The 15,385-nt window shown below is 39.0% G+C and overlaps 1 protein-coding gene across 1 annotated transcript in view; it reads left to right on the top strand.

The window, feature by feature from the left end:
• ADAMTS9 (ADAM metallopeptidase with thrombospondin type 1 motif, 9) overlaps window positions 1-15,385 on the top strand; it is a 189,036-nt gene that overhangs the window by 98,802 nt on the left and 74,849 nt on the right. Inside the window, exons 20-25 of the mRNA XM_012639039.1 lie at window positions 2,197-2,407; window positions 3,265-3,429; window positions 5,205-5,369; window positions 11,011-11,130; window positions 13,793-13,897; window positions 14,035-14,202. Of these exons, the coding sequence (XP_012494493.1) occupies window positions 2,197-2,407; window positions 3,265-3,429; window positions 5,205-5,369; window positions 11,011-11,130; window positions 13,793-13,897; window positions 14,035-14,202 (934 nt within the window). The remainder of the gene's footprint in view (window positions 1-2,196; window positions 2,408-3,264; window positions 3,430-5,204; window positions 5,370-11,010; window positions 11,131-13,792; window positions 13,898-14,034; window positions 14,203-15,385) is intronic.

Here is a 15,385-nt window from a genome sequence, read left to right as displayed (position 1 = left end):
GATTAGCTTACAAAGGCCTCATAACTAAAGAGGTGTATGTTCATTCCTAAAATTAAAGAGAAAGTCATGTTTATTTGTCAAAATTCAAACTCGTATCTTACTGGCTTTTACAGATTATTAGAAAAATAAAGTTGTTAACTGAAAAATATGCGAAGACACAAACCAATCCTGAAGAAGGTGTTCTTTCTTCTATCAGCCTAACAGTCAATATAATAACGATTTATACTAATTATTGCGAAGCAGCTATGTCCAAAACTGAGAGACTGGAGAGAGGATTGTTACTAATGGGTCAAACTCTAAAATAGCTTTTCCCAAAGCATGTTTGTGGATCACTCGTTCTGCAGGATGATCCGTGGCAAACCGGTTATGTGTGAGAAGTCTCACAATCTCCTTCCCCATGTGGAGATTCATAATGCTGATCAACATTTTGAAAGCCCTGAGAAGTTCTGCAATATAGAAACCTGTTCAATTCAGTCGTTCTCAAAATCATTTAATTCCCCCAGCCCCCACGGCGACACAGACATACGCACACGTTTTCTTCTCAGTTTCCACTTAGTAACAAATGCTTTGCAGTATGCTTTTCTGAAATACAGTAATAAAATATGATTATATTTTATTTCCCGTGAAATGAACCAAATGATTGTGAAATCCCAAAGTTGAGAACACCATCCAGGGCAAGACCATGAAGCAGAGGGTAGCATTTTGAGATGATCTTTTCTAAGGCAGTGCTGCGCCCTTTCCACAGAATCTTCAAGGCCCTCTGCTCAGTTTCTGGGGATTGTGTGAAAGTCAGGGAGACTCTACTTTGCCCTCCTAAGCTGCTAGTATATTTTCTTGTGGGTGTAGGACGCCTGCCTCCCTTATCCAGGATGGAAAATAACCTTTCCATAGGAAATGGTGACAAAGGCAAAGAGAAGGTAGCCAGCAATCAAAGAGCAGATGAAAGTTCCAGATGCCTCTGTTGAATTGAGCCACATTTTTGCCTCACTTCCTGAAGGAAGTGAGAGTTTGCCTCGTGACAGGATGAGATAAAGCATTGTTTTACAATTCTTCACTGGTAACACCTTCCGGGTTAGAACAAAGCCCCCCATACAGTGTCACTATAACAGAAGATCTCTGTAGCCCACTTTACTTGCCAAATGGTCAACTCTGACCTACTTTTGGACATTAGCAAGAAATTCCAAGACAAGCATGTGGCCCGGACTCCTCTTCCTTTTCCTGAGTCCTCCCCCTGGACAGGTGTGCATGGAAGGGCTCTTAGGACATTAGCAATCCGCACACCACCCAGTTTCTGAGCAGTGAAGGAATTAACTGTCAAGAGTGAAATCCAATGAAGATTATAAAGAAATTATTCTCTTTGGATTTGTAAATCTAATCAACAAAATATATTTTGAGCTCATTTATTTAGACTGTTCTATCCAGCTTTGACATTTATTCTCTTTTCAAATTTCAGCACTGCTGACCATGTTCCTGGGGCATTAAAAAAAACCAGACAATTCATAAGCATATACTAAGCACCTACTGTGTGCCCAAAAAGTCTCATTGTAGGTACTGGGGATTCAAAGGTGACAAAGATTTATAGATTCAAATCAAATTTTAAATGTGTATCATTGAGATATAGAATATAGTCTATATCTTCAAGGAATTTAGAGTCTTTATTCACCGATATTATGTACACTGCATTTAAGCACACTTGAAATTCACAATTACAGTCCCAGTGATTCATTCCTTAATTAATTCACAGAATGTTCATTGAGCACTTTCTAGCATAGGCCCACATAAAGGAGGGTTCCTAGGTTGAGTTTCCAACATTGGATCTCTCTTAGGAGAAGGCAAATGATATAGTGGGTTGCACGAACCTTTTAAATGTAAAATTGCTTTTTTTTGCTCTGTTGAATTTCAATGTGTATGTGTCTTTTTTTCCTTTTGGTTGCTTGAATTTCAGATTAACTGTATCAGGGGAGAATCTTGACAAAGACAGGCCCTCCGGCTGTCATTCTGTGACTGCCATGTACATTGGCAGCCATGAAAAATATATGGATATGTTGTTTTAAAATTGGATTTTAGTACCTGACTGTGGCTTTGAGCTTCATGGTATTTGAGTTAAGGAAGAAAAAAAATAACTCTTCTCCCAGTTGAATCTAGATAAGGTGTACATATTTAACGGCAATGTTGGTTTCTCATTTTGATGCCCAGGTGGCACGTTGCCAGCAGGAGTGAATGCAGCGCCCAGTGTGGTTTGGGTTACCGCACATTAGACATCTACTGTGCCAAATACAGCAGGCTGGATGGAAAGACCGAGAAGGTTGATGACAGTTTTTGCAGCAGTAACCCCAAACCCAGCAACCGGGAAAAGTGCTCAGGAGAATGTAACACCGGCGGCTGGCGCTATTCCGCTTGGACTGAAGTAAGTCACGCTCATTCACAGAGTCGTCTTGGCTGCTAAGTCTGATTGGTTGATGGTGGCTCCTTGCAGGGCTGTGCTGAGAAGCCCCATTTAGGCTATATGGAAAAGAGAAATGTGATTTCTTTGTAATGCCTGAGCTTATTCAAGCCCCGCAGAAAAGAGTACCAGGATTGGTTTGTAATGTCTGACATGGGCGTGGCATGCGGACAATTTAAAGTGGTGGAATAACATCAACCAATCCCTTTCCATACTCTACAGGCCATTTCCAATTTTATTTTTGTATGCTGGTGAGCTCATATTGACTTCAGTATAAACCTGGTAAATAAATTGATAACTCAAAAATATCTCCCCCAAAATAACAACTAAAGTTGGCCAGGGTTGGTTGGTTGTTTCTTAAACAGTGGTCCCCAACTTTTTTGACACCAGGGACTGGTTTCCTGGGAGACAATTTTTCCCAGGAAAAATTGGAGGGGGGCGGAGTGGGCATCACTATCTCAGCTCCACCTCAGATCGTCAAGCATTAGATTCTCACAAGGAGCACGCAACCTGGATCCCTCGCATGCGCAGTTTACAGTAGGGTTCGTGCTCCTATGAGAATCTAATGCCACTGATCCGACAGGAGGCGGAGCTTATGTGGTGATTTGAGCCATGGGGAGTGGCTGTAAATTCAGATGAAGCTTCGCTCCCTTGCCTCTTTCTGTGCGGCCGGGTTCCTAACAGCCCAAGGACCTGTACTGGTCTGCAGCCCAGGGATTGGGGACCGCAGTTACAGACTGGAAGCGACAGCATAGCCAGGATCTTGAGCATGCTTCATAAGAAACTCCGCAACGGTTTTATTTGATTCTTTGTCTTTACAGTGTTCTAAAAGCTGTGATGGTGGGACCCAGAGGAGAAGGGCTATTTGTGTCAACACCCGAAATGACGTACTAGATGACAGCAAATGCACGCATCAGGAGAAAGTCACTGTTCAGAGGTGCAATGAGTTCCCTTGTCCACAGTGGAAATCTGGAGAGTGGTCAGAGGTGAGATGGGAGGGCTGTTATTTCCTGGGTCATCTCTTAAACTCTAATTCTGGGGCTCCCCTGGTCTGCTTAAGGGTAAACCTGCTGCACGTTTCTCCTACCTCCCCTTGAGGAAACAACTCCAGTTCTCTACCTGCATCAAGACTGCACAGCTGGATGTGACTAGTCTACCGGTGACCTCAGAGGCACTGTGGGCTCGGCAGGATCACCCACCATGGTAGCTTCTGTTGATGATTTTGAAGTTCCGGTTCCTCCTCTTGGAGCCCTAGCTAAGTTGCTGAATGGAAATTAGGGCTTTATTCATCATAAAGCTTTGCTAGCTTAGATCTGAAGTCATCATGAGGTTCCTACTTCAACTTTGAAATAAGAGAATTAGACCTCAGGGAGTGATGACCTACCTGACTTACTCATCCAGTTGCTAGAGAAAAACTTGCAATAAAGAGAAATAGACCAGGCCGAGTATTCCAGATCTATGCCTTTCTTGTCCCTTACGATATGAAACACAAGGGGAACCCTCCATTGCCCAGCACGGGTGGCCCCAGTACAGCAAGAGAAAGAAGGTAGAGCCTCTTTCTTGCTTTCATGGTACAGAATTAGCACTCACTATGAACAGGGCTCAGGGAGAGTCTCCCCAAGCAGGTGACCCACTGCACCTTCCTTAAGAGGGAACAAGTGGAAGGGGAACAGAAGTTTTCTTATTTATGGACCAAGTCAGGAATGTGGGAAAAGAACAGTGTTTCCCTGCTGTAGCTATTACATCCATGCCTTTATCTCCTCCACAGAAGTGCAATATTAACTGTTTACTTTCACCATCAAATAAAGCGTGAATTTGAAAAGGATACCATTAATGTCCCTGGAACAGTAGACAATTAATAATGCATGTGATTAACAGTGTCTGATTTCTGGACAAATTAACAGCAAATTAGTGCTTTAGTTCCAGGTTAATAAACTGCCTTTGCTTAAATTCTAGTATTTGGTTTAAAAAGATAAAAGAATGTATGGTTTTAAATTTTACTTAAATAGTTTATATTATTAATAACTAAAGTATCATTTCAAATTAAGTAACAAATCTTTACAAAAATGTTTGATAAAATAGAGGTGGGGGAAATTAAACTGGAAATGTATTATAATCCAAAGTTCCTTAAATAAAAAGACTGGAAAGAAAACAGCAAAATATTGATAATGGTTATCCTTGGGCAGTGAGATTTTGGATCATCATAATTTCTCTTTTATATTTCTCTGTATTTTTTAAATTTTCTACAATGAGCATGGATAATGATGATTAACATTTGAGTGAACATTGTGCTAAGCACTTTAGTTGGATTTTTTTCACTTAATTTTCACAACACTTTGGCATTAATGTTATACCCATTTTACAGACGAGAAAACTGAGGTTCAGAGAGACCATGTGAGTTGGTTGTATAGGGATTAAAAGCCAGATTGATCTGACTCATAGTTCCCCACACTTAACTCTTATGCTAGAAAATCACGAATGTTGTTCTTCAGTGTTTTAGAGCCTGGTGCTGTGTTGAGTTTATTCTGTGATTGAAACTGGCCCAGAGACGATAAATACAGAATGAATGAAGGAATGAATAAATGAAAAAAAATGAGGCTTGGTGTATGTACAAATTGCTGTGGGAGAAAGGAATTGCTGTGGGAGAAAGGAATTGCTGTGGGGAAAGAGCACACCTGTTCCTGCTAATCAGTAAATAACGCCCAGAAACCACAACGCATTGATCAGAAATGACCCTGACCAGCTCTGCGTTTCATTACAGTGCTTGGTCACCTGCGGAAAAGGGCATACGCACCGCCAGGTCTGGTGTCAGTTTGGCGAAGATCGATTAAATGATAAAATGTGTGACCCTGAGACCAAGCCAGACTCCATGCAGACTTGTCAGCAGCCGGAATGTGCGTCCTGGCAGGCGGGTCCCTGGGGACAGGTATTTTGAACGATAAGATTCTTAACTACATTCTTTCCTTCTTATCTGGAGAGGGCTTGCGGAGGAGCATTCCAGCGGCAGGGATTTAACCTCTGCGCTGTGTGGCACACACTATACCTCCATGGCGCCAGGTCGAGCACGTGTAACTCTGCGACCATCTCGCCCCACTTCTGAGAGTCGCCGCTCGCCCTGCTGGAGCTGATTACTGCTTTTACAGACCCACGTGCGTGCCTTCGCCCCTTGGCTTAGACTGTAGCTCGTGCACATGAGCATTTGCTCAAATTCACAACAGATTTCATGTCTGGCTGATGTTATCTTCTAGCGTGCCTCTGTGGGTCTGTTACAAAATGTGACCCAGCGCCAGAGTCTTTGGCAGGAGGGTCTGGAATGGGATTTGGAAGAGATGTTTTGGCTCCCAGCATCACAATTCCAGAGCTCACCTCTCATAAATAAGTCAGACTCTTCAAACACAATTAATTAGATCAAAGGTTGCAGAATCCTCACGCTTGGAAAGAATCTTTTCCGAGTCCTCTAGTCTGTGTGTTCCACAGTCTTAACTTGAACCATTCTTAAAGGAGACAGTGAAAGGTTCCTGGGGGCTCGCACTGGAGAAGCCACTACTCTTGGAATTAAGTCCTTCCTAATATAGAAGCAGAAAGCGTTCTGGGTACTATTCGAGTAGCACTCTGAGTTCCCATCAGAAGTAGAGCAGCTGTCTGCTGTCACTTACGTAATCTCTTGAAGAATGACCCCCCTCCACTTGGACCAGCCACAGCTACTCCGGTCCTTTAGCCTCTGTCTTCATTTCCAAATATGCATGCAATGCGTGCTTTATTACTGCACCCTGCAATTTCTTTCCCTAATAGTGACACTCTGCTGAATCTTCCCCATTTCACAGCATCCCCAGTCCAAATGGCTAATTATGTCTGAATAAACAGGGAGGGTCCACTTACGCTTTTGATCTTGCCTCCTTTTCGTCTACATCTGCATAACTTTTAGGGAATAATAAGAGAAGGGAGAGCACAGCTCAGGGTCACTGTCAAGATTTGACTAGAACATCTATTAGAACTGACAGGCCTATTTTTTAATCATGTCTACTCCAGGCCCTTCCTAGCCCATCTTGTATCCACAGATTTGTTCTTTCTTTGACTGAACATTCAATTCAGGAAAACAGTCTTTAAAATGTTATTTAAGAGTTACACATATGCGTAAGAGAAATTTTGCAAAATGTCATTTAGCAAAAGGAGGAAAACCACATTCCTAACTCAACGCTGCAGAGACTCCTAGTGTTAACATGTTTATAATTTTCTTCTAATATTTTTTAAACTAATATTTGGATTGTACCCTGCCTATTTTTTAAAATTGAAATGAAACTCTTATAACAAAACTAACCATTTTAAGCGAACAAATCAGTGACATTTAGTACATTCATAATGCTTTGCAACCATCACCTCTATCTAGTTCTAAAACATTTTAATTTCCCCCAAAAGAAACCCCGCACACGTTAAGCAGTTGCTCCCAATCCCCCCAGCCCCTGGCACCCACCAATCTGCATTCTGTCTTTATGGACTTACCTATTCTGGACATTTCATAGAAATGGAATCATACAATATGTGACCTTTGTGTCTGGCTTCTTTCACATGCCATGTTTTCATACTTTAGCATGTATCTGTACATCATTGCTTTTTATGGCTGAATGATATTCCATTGTACAGATATACCATAACTTGTTTATCCATTCATCTGAGACGGACATTTGGGCTGTTCCCACATTTTGGCTACTATGAATAATGCTGCTGTGAGTATTTATGTACCAGCATTTATTTTAGTAGCTGATTTCACTTCTTTTGGATATGTACCTAGGATTGGAATTGCTGGATCATGTAGTAATTCTTTGTTTAACTTCTTAACTGCCAAATGGTTTTCCATAGCAGCTGTATCATTTTACATTCTTACCAGCAATTTACAAGGATTTCAATTTCTCCACATCAACAATTGTTATTGTATTTTCCATTTTTTTAATTATAGCCCTCCTAGTGTGGGGTGTGACGTGGTGTCTCGCTATGGTTATGATTTGTATTTCCCTAAATAACAAGAGATATTGAGCATCTTTTCATGTGCTTTTTGGTTATTTGTATATCTTCTTTGGAGAAATGTCTATTCAAATCCTTTGCCTATTTTTTAAAAATTCATAATTGTAAAATACATTTAACGTAAAATTTACCATTTTAAGCCTTTTTAAATGTAGAGTTCAGTACTATTCCTTTTCACATTTTTTAATCCAATTGTTTGGCTTTTTTTTGTTGAGTTGTAGGAGTTCTTTATGTATTCTGAGTATCAGTCCCTTATCAGATGTATGATTTACAAATATATTCTCTCATCCTCTGAATTGCCTTTTCACTCTGCTCGTAGTGTCCTTTGAGCACAAAAGATTTTAATCTTAATAAAGTGCCATTTGTCTATTTTTTTGTTGTCTTTGCTTGTGATATCATAACAAAGAAATCATTACCCAACCCAATGTCATGAAGTTTTTTGCTATTTTTTTAAAGAGTTTTATAGTTTTAGCTCTCATATTTAGGTCACTGATCCATTTTGGGTTAATTTTTGTATGTAATGTGAGGTAGGATCCCAACTTCCTGCTTTGCTTGTAGATATCCACTTGTCCCAGCCCCACTTGTTGAAGAGACTATTCTTTCTCCATTGAGTGGTTTTGGCACCCTTGTGAAAAATCGCTTGGTCAAACATGTATAGGTTTATTTGTGGACTCTGAATTCTATTCCATTAGTCTGTATGTCCTTATGCCAGTACCACACTGTTTTGATCACTGTAATAAGTTTTGAAATCGAGAATTGTAAGTCCTCCTACTTTGTTCTTTTCAAATATTGTTTTGCCTGTTTGGGGTCTCTTGCCATTCCATGTGAATCTAAGGATCAGCTCTTCCACTTCTCCAAAAGGGTCATAAAGATTTTGATTGGGATTGCATTGAATCTATGGATCAGTTTGGAGAATATTACCATTTTAGCAATACCAAATTTTCCAGTCCATGAACATGCAATGTCTTTCCATTTCTTTCAGAAATGTTTTATAGTTTTTATTGTGGAAGTCTTTCACCTCTTTGTTTAAACTTGTTCCTAGGTATTTTATTCTTTTGTATGTTATTATGAATTAAATGAAATTATTTTTTTAATTTCCTTTTGGGATTGTTCATTGCTGGTGTATAGAAACATAACTGATTTTTCTGCGTCTATCTCATACTCTGCAATGTCACTGAATTTGTTTATTAGCTCTAGTAGTATTTTTTTATAGATTCTTGGGATGCCTATATATAGTATGATGACATCTGTAAATAGAAAGTGTTATTTCTCCCTTTCCAATTTGCATGCTTTTTAATTTTTCCCCCTGCCTGGTTTCTCTGGATAGAACTTCCAATACAGTGTTGAATAGCAGTGGTGAGAGCAGGCATCCTTGTCATGTTCCTGATCTTGGGGGAAAGTATGAAGTTAGCTGTGGGTTTTTCATAAGTGCCTTTCATCACGTTGAAGAAGTTCCCTCCTATTGCTAGCTTTTTGAAAGTCTTTATCATGAAAAGCTGTTGAATTTTTTCAAATGCTTTCCTCAATTGAGATGATCATGTGGTTTTTTTCTGCTTTGTTTTATTAATGTGGTATATTGCATTGATTGATTTTTTTTTATGTTGGACCACCCTTACATTCCTAGACTAAATCCCATTTGGCCATGATGTATAATCCTTTTAATATGCTCTTGGATTCAATTTGCTCATATTTTATTGAGGATTTTTGTATCTGTATTCATAAGCAATATTGGCTTGTAGTTTTCTTTTTTTGTGTTATCTTTGGCTTTGTTATCAGGGTAATGCTGGCTTCGTAGAATGGGTTAGGAAGTATTTCCTCCTCTTCAATTTTTTTGGAAGCTTTTGAGAATAATTGGTGTTAATATTTCTTTAATTGTTTGACAAAATTCATCAGTGAACTGACCTTGGACTTTTATTTATTGGGGAGTCTTTGATTATTAATTCAATCTCTTTACTTCTGAGAGGTCTATTCATATTTTTTATTCTTCTTAAGTTAGTTTTTGTGATTTGTGTTTCTAGAAAATATGTGTGTGTTTGATAATCTACATGTGTCATCTAATATGTTGACATACAATTGTTCATAGTACTCTCTTCTAATTCTTTTTATTGCTTTAGGGTCAGTAGTAATGTCATCTCTTTCATTTATGATTTGGGGATCTTTCTCTTTTTTTTAATCTTTCTAGCTAAAGGTTTGTCAATTTTGTTGATCTTTACAAAGAACCAATTTCTGGCTTTATTGATTTTTCTTTATTTTTTTTTATTCTCTATTCCATTTATCTCCACTCTAATCTTTATTATTTCCTTCCTTCTCCTGGTTTTAAGTTTAGTTTGCTTTTCTTTTTCTGGTTCCTTAAGATATAAAGTTGATTTGAGATCTTTCTTCTTTATTAATATAGGTGCTTGCAGCTATAAATTTCTCTGTGGGCACTGCTTTGACTGCATCTCATAAATTTTCTTATGTTCTGTTTTCATTTTTATTCCTCTCAAGGTATTTTCTAATATCCCTTGTGGTTTCTTCCTTGACTTATCAGCTGTTTAAGAGGATGTTATTCAATTTCCACTTATTTGTGAATTTTTTAGTTTTCCTTCTGTTATTGATTCCTTGCCTCCCTCCATTGTCATCAAAGAAGATATTTTGTGGAATTTTAATCTTTTTAAACATATGGAGACTTGTTTTGTGGCTTAATGTATGTTCTGTCTTAGAAAATGTCCCATGTGCATTTGGGAGGAATGTGTAGTGTGGTAGATGGATAAGAAAAAAAATGCCACCATGCTTTCTGACCAAAATGTGGCAGCTTTTTTCTTCATTAAACACTCACCTAGTTGCTATAAATTTTTTATTAGATTCGAGAGTTCCAAAAAAGTTGACTCTACTAGTTCTTGTCAGCTTATTTATTATAGTTTGTTTCAGTGGAAGGACCAATTCTTAGATCTCTACTCTGCCATTTCTGTGACATCACTCCTCCTACTTACTGTCTTGTAGACTACTTTTTGTAACCTAACAATTTGCCTTTTAATGGCTGCATTGTTTTCATTACTACCTGTGTACCACAGTATATTCAACTTTTGCTTGTTATATACTTAAGTGGTGTTCAATATTTTGTCGTATTTTATAAATAATATTGCAGAAACCGTCTTGTATAAAAATATTGATGCAAACTCCAAGTATTTCATCAAGACAATTTTCTAGAAGTCAAATAAGGTCACAGAGCTGTATTGAGCACCTATTTTGGCTACCGCACTCTGCTAGGTACAGTGTGAAAGATGTAAAAATCATGGAGATGCACTGCCCTTCTTCTAGGAGTTCACAGTCAAGGAGTTGAACCCCTACAAATATAATTCCAGTGGGAAGCAGAAGTAATTTCAAGTGACATCATGATAGTTAATCAGTATAATTTGTGCAGAGTAGAATTGTCCACTTTTACCTAATTTTACCCTTTGGCCTACTACGATGGAAATATTTTTCTTTTGTAAAATGCTATGGGGAAAGTCAGGGAAAGAGAAGATTTACTGAATGTGTATCCTTTTTGTCTTATTTCCTTCCTCCAGTGCAGTGTCACCTGTGGGCAGGGGTACCAGCTAAGAGCAGTGAAGTGCATCATTGGGACTTACATGTCCGTGGTGGACGACAATGACTGTAACGCAGCAACTAGACCAACTGATACCCAGGTGAGTCTCCTTCGTCCAACTCAGCTACTGGCTTTGCGCACTAAGATGTCAGAACTTCCCAGCGGTTCATAAAAAATTGAAATCCTTTTATAGATTATGTAAATAGAGCAGCCAGTTGATTAACTAAATTGTCCAGGTTTACCTGTTTGTTACATTTAGAATCTAATACTTTGACATACCTGTTTTGTTCTTCTGTAGTTATTTGAGATATATGTAGGATTGATTCTGATTCTTATTGAATGGAAAATGTTGGTTGTTTAGTCTCATTTTCCTGAACTCAAATTTTAAAATGGTTTTAATGTAGGATTCAGTAACTGGTGTCATATATTCAGGCAGCAATGCACTAGAACTAAGTTGTACCAGCTCACAAGAGCCAATCGGTAAATTTATCAGGAATTTTGTAGTTAATTCATTATAGCCATTGTTAGAAATTGAAGATACAAACCTATAATTAAATAGATGGTATTAAAAACAGCACTGATAAATACTCAAAACATATCACTTGCTAATTATTTTACTACATGTTACTGTTATCTGTGCTCTTGAGGTTATTTACATCTGTATGTATCTGTGTGGCGGATATACTATCTAAGGGTGTGCTAATGAGGTTCTCTGCCCAGCTCTGTGTCCATCAGTGTCAAATGGCAGCTTGAAATTAGTCATGGTGAGAGTATTTACACCACAGGAATCAGCAAGTGCTATAATCAGTGCTTACTGTACGTATTGCTTTGTTGATTATTTAGACTTAAGAAAGTGATGGAGAAAATATTAATAATTCAGATTAAATTTAAAAGATTCTAATGTCTATACTTGTTATATTGTGAAGAGCACAAAAATATAAGGAAATATTCTTCCAGTATTTGAAAATTATCTGATTCAGCAAAGAGATCTTCCACATCATTGGTCAATGAACCAAGTCCTGACATATGTCTTCATCATTCCACTTCCTCCCTACTCTTAAATAAAATATCAACTAACAGTCACACCTGAACTACTTTGTTTAGGCAGTTACCACCATAGTTTGGCAACAGTTTCAAAAGTCCAGCAAAAATCAACAAAAGTATTCTATGAGAATAAATTGATGTATGGAATTTAAAATAAAAAATTTTATATTTTATTCTTTGTAAATTGCTACATATCCTTTATATCAGTTAAATGTGTAAGTAAGCATATGTATACACATGTATGTATATGTGTGTAATATGTATGCGTGTATGTGTTTGTGTACATACACATATCTATAAACACACATACCTTTTTTTCTCAAGAGAGCTGGTTGAGAAAAAGAATAGCACACTATTCTATGTGGGCCTTGATTTTGGCATCATTTAAAGAGAGGACGTGGGTTTGTGTATCGGCTTTGCTAATTGCTGAAGATAGGGTTTGAATCTAGACTATTCCCAGAACTCATACTCTGAGCGAGGCCCCGCGTGGCCAATATATTACATCCATTTTGAACATCCTCAGTCTGTTGCATCTCAGCATGTTCTGTTGAGGGACAGAGTGTCAAAAAAGTGAATGAATATGGCAGCATCGTTCATGATGTCATCACGGATCAATTAACCAAATACCAGGTGTGATTAGTGTCATCTTTATTTTTATTATTTCATCAAAATGTTCCAAAACACAATGTGATGAAAGCCTGGGAAATGTTAGGCATGCCATCTAAAACAATCGTGGAGTGCAGGCTTAGCAATGCACTTTGAGATTCAAAGCATGGTTTCTCTTTAAGTTATTTTGTAATATCTATTCAACTATGGGGCGGCTCCCACCATTGCAGCATGTGAATAATTTCTTCACTTTGTGAAAAGTTCCCCATGGCTTTTTTTGGACCTTGGGCAGAGGAATAGGCAAGTTCTGCAGCCAAGTAACAGAATTTCATGTTCCCTGTGTAAGCTCCCCAAGGCAAGGACACCTCAGTTATCTTTAGACCCATGGCCCCAGCACTTTTGCACCATGCCCGTCACATCTGTGGCATTTGACGGATGTGTATTAAATCATAGAGTAGTCGCTAACCACCGAGGCTGGGGAGAGAATATGAGCAGGTATGCATTTTTGTTCCCATCTATAAATCTGAGAATATTATCTACATATGGATGACCTCAATTCATTACAGAGACTTCCTTTGAGTGATCAAGAAGTGTTATATAAATTCCAGGTATTGGCCTATTGAATACACCTCTTACATCTAGATTTGACCTTCTGAACTTCAGGTGTTATCTTTGGATAAACTGGGAAAGCAAGTTCATGATTAGCAAATTCTGATTAGGAAACTAATTGAAATGTGAGAACAGAATCTGGCCTTCAGAATTTTAAAACATTAACAGTTAATAATTTTAAAATGTTATCCTGCTCTGTCCAGACGTGTGTGCCATTTTATAATATTTTTTCTCCAGTCACATAAACAAGTGAATACATACGGCTTTAAAAATCATAAAATAGACCCCTGCCCTGTGTTAAGGCACCCACATAATGACTCAGGTTACATCTCGTTTTGTAGTTGGAGAAATTGGGGCTGAGAGAGGTCATGTGACTTGCACAGACTCACACAGCAATCTAAGGTCTTAGATTCTTAGACCTTACATTTTTATATACCATGCCTATTTAAATGTCCATTGGCTTGAAGGTCACTTTGACATTTTTTCTCCCTCATCACGTCTAGGACTGTGAATTACCATCTTGTCACCCTCCCCCAGCTGCCCCGGAAGCAAGGAGAAGCACACACAATGTGCCAAGAACCCAGTGGCGATTTGGGTCTTGGACTCCGGTAAGAAATAGACTGGGAGAAATGGGGAGGGCAGGAGGGGAGCAGATGTTCTCTGATATGACTGTACCATGTCATGCTACCGTCTAGGAAGCAGCCATTTCAAATAACATATCTGCGTGATTTTTTCCCACACCCAGTGCTCAGCCACTTGTGGGAAAGGTACCCGGATGAGATACGTCAGCTGCCGGGACGAGGACGGCTCTGTAGCCGATGAGAGCGCCTGTGCTACCCTGCCTAGACCAGTGGCAAAGGAGGAGTGTTCTGTGACACCCTGTGGGCAATGGAAGGCCTTGGACTGGAGCTCTGTAAGCCAGTGAATCCTTTGGAACTGGGAGGGATTGGGGAACTGTGAGGGGGAGGAAGAGAGGTGGTCCCAAATGTGAAGGGCTAGTATTCCAGAGTTGGATGTGGTTTGTGGTTTAAATTATTCTGCCACACATATATGCAGCTGGCCAAGTATGCAAGGAATCTTAGCCAAGTGTGCAAGGAATGAGCATTTTAAAAAATATGTGTAAATCAGTTTACAATCTGCTTGAGTGCCCGTCCTGCTGGGCGATTGGAAAACCCAGTCTTCATTGAGTCACATCAGAATGTCATGGGTTTGTAAAGGACCAAGAGTGGCAGGAGAGTGAGGGGAGAGGCGCTTACTTTGAGTCTGGTGCCTCCTGCATCCTGTGGCCCCTTGAGTAAAGCCAACTCTTTCTTGCTTTCCCTGCCAAGAGTGGGAAGTGGGAATTTTTATCCAGTGCTGTGAACCCAGCCTCTTGTGCACACCAAGCACCATCTATGGGTTTTTATAAAAGCAGAAAAACCTTTGTCTTCAGGCAACTTCTGCTTTCTGTCCGGCAAAAATCCCAGAGTCCAGGAAATAGCTTAGGAGAGGTGAGAAGAGCGCAAAAGGAAAACGAAGATTAATAGCTCAATAAATATAGTAATATATACATGAAATTTGAGAGGTGCAATAAAATAGAGCTGTGTAAAAACCCAGACCTTGGCATTTACTGGTTGCATGACCTTGAGCTATTTGGTTAAAGTCTTTGATTCTTAGTCTCCTCTGCTCTTAAAGGAAGGCAAAAAAGAATACCTACTTTACAAAGTTGTTAGGATTATTTGAGATTATATATGTTAAATGCTTAGGAGAAAGTAGGTACTCAGTAAATGGTGGGTAATCTCACTCTAATGCCTTGAGCCTCCAAACACTGATCCATCCATCCATCAGTTCATCTTCTGTCACGTCCATCTGTCTGCTCACCAGATATTTGTGAAAGCTTACTATAGAAATAGCAGTGAACAATGAATAACAAAGTCTCTGTCTTCATGAAGATCATTGCAATAGAGGACCCAGTCAATGAACAAATAAAGAAATATGTAATATAGCATTAGGTACTGGTAATTACTAGGTAGAAGTCAAGAAGAGTAGCAGCTTAGAGAAAGATGGTATATAGCTTTAGATAGGATGATCAAAAAGGCCTGATGTTGAGCAGGACC

Source organism: Propithecus coquereli, unplaced genomic scaffold (genome assembly GCF_000956105.1).
Source record: "Propithecus coquereli isolate 6110/MARCELLA unplaced genomic scaffold, Pcoq_1.0 Scaffold1, whole genome shotgun sequence".
NCBI lineage: Eukaryota > Metazoa > Chordata > Mammalia > Primates > Indriidae > Propithecus > Propithecus coquereli.
This window is presented reverse-complemented; position numbering and strand designations above follow the sequence as displayed.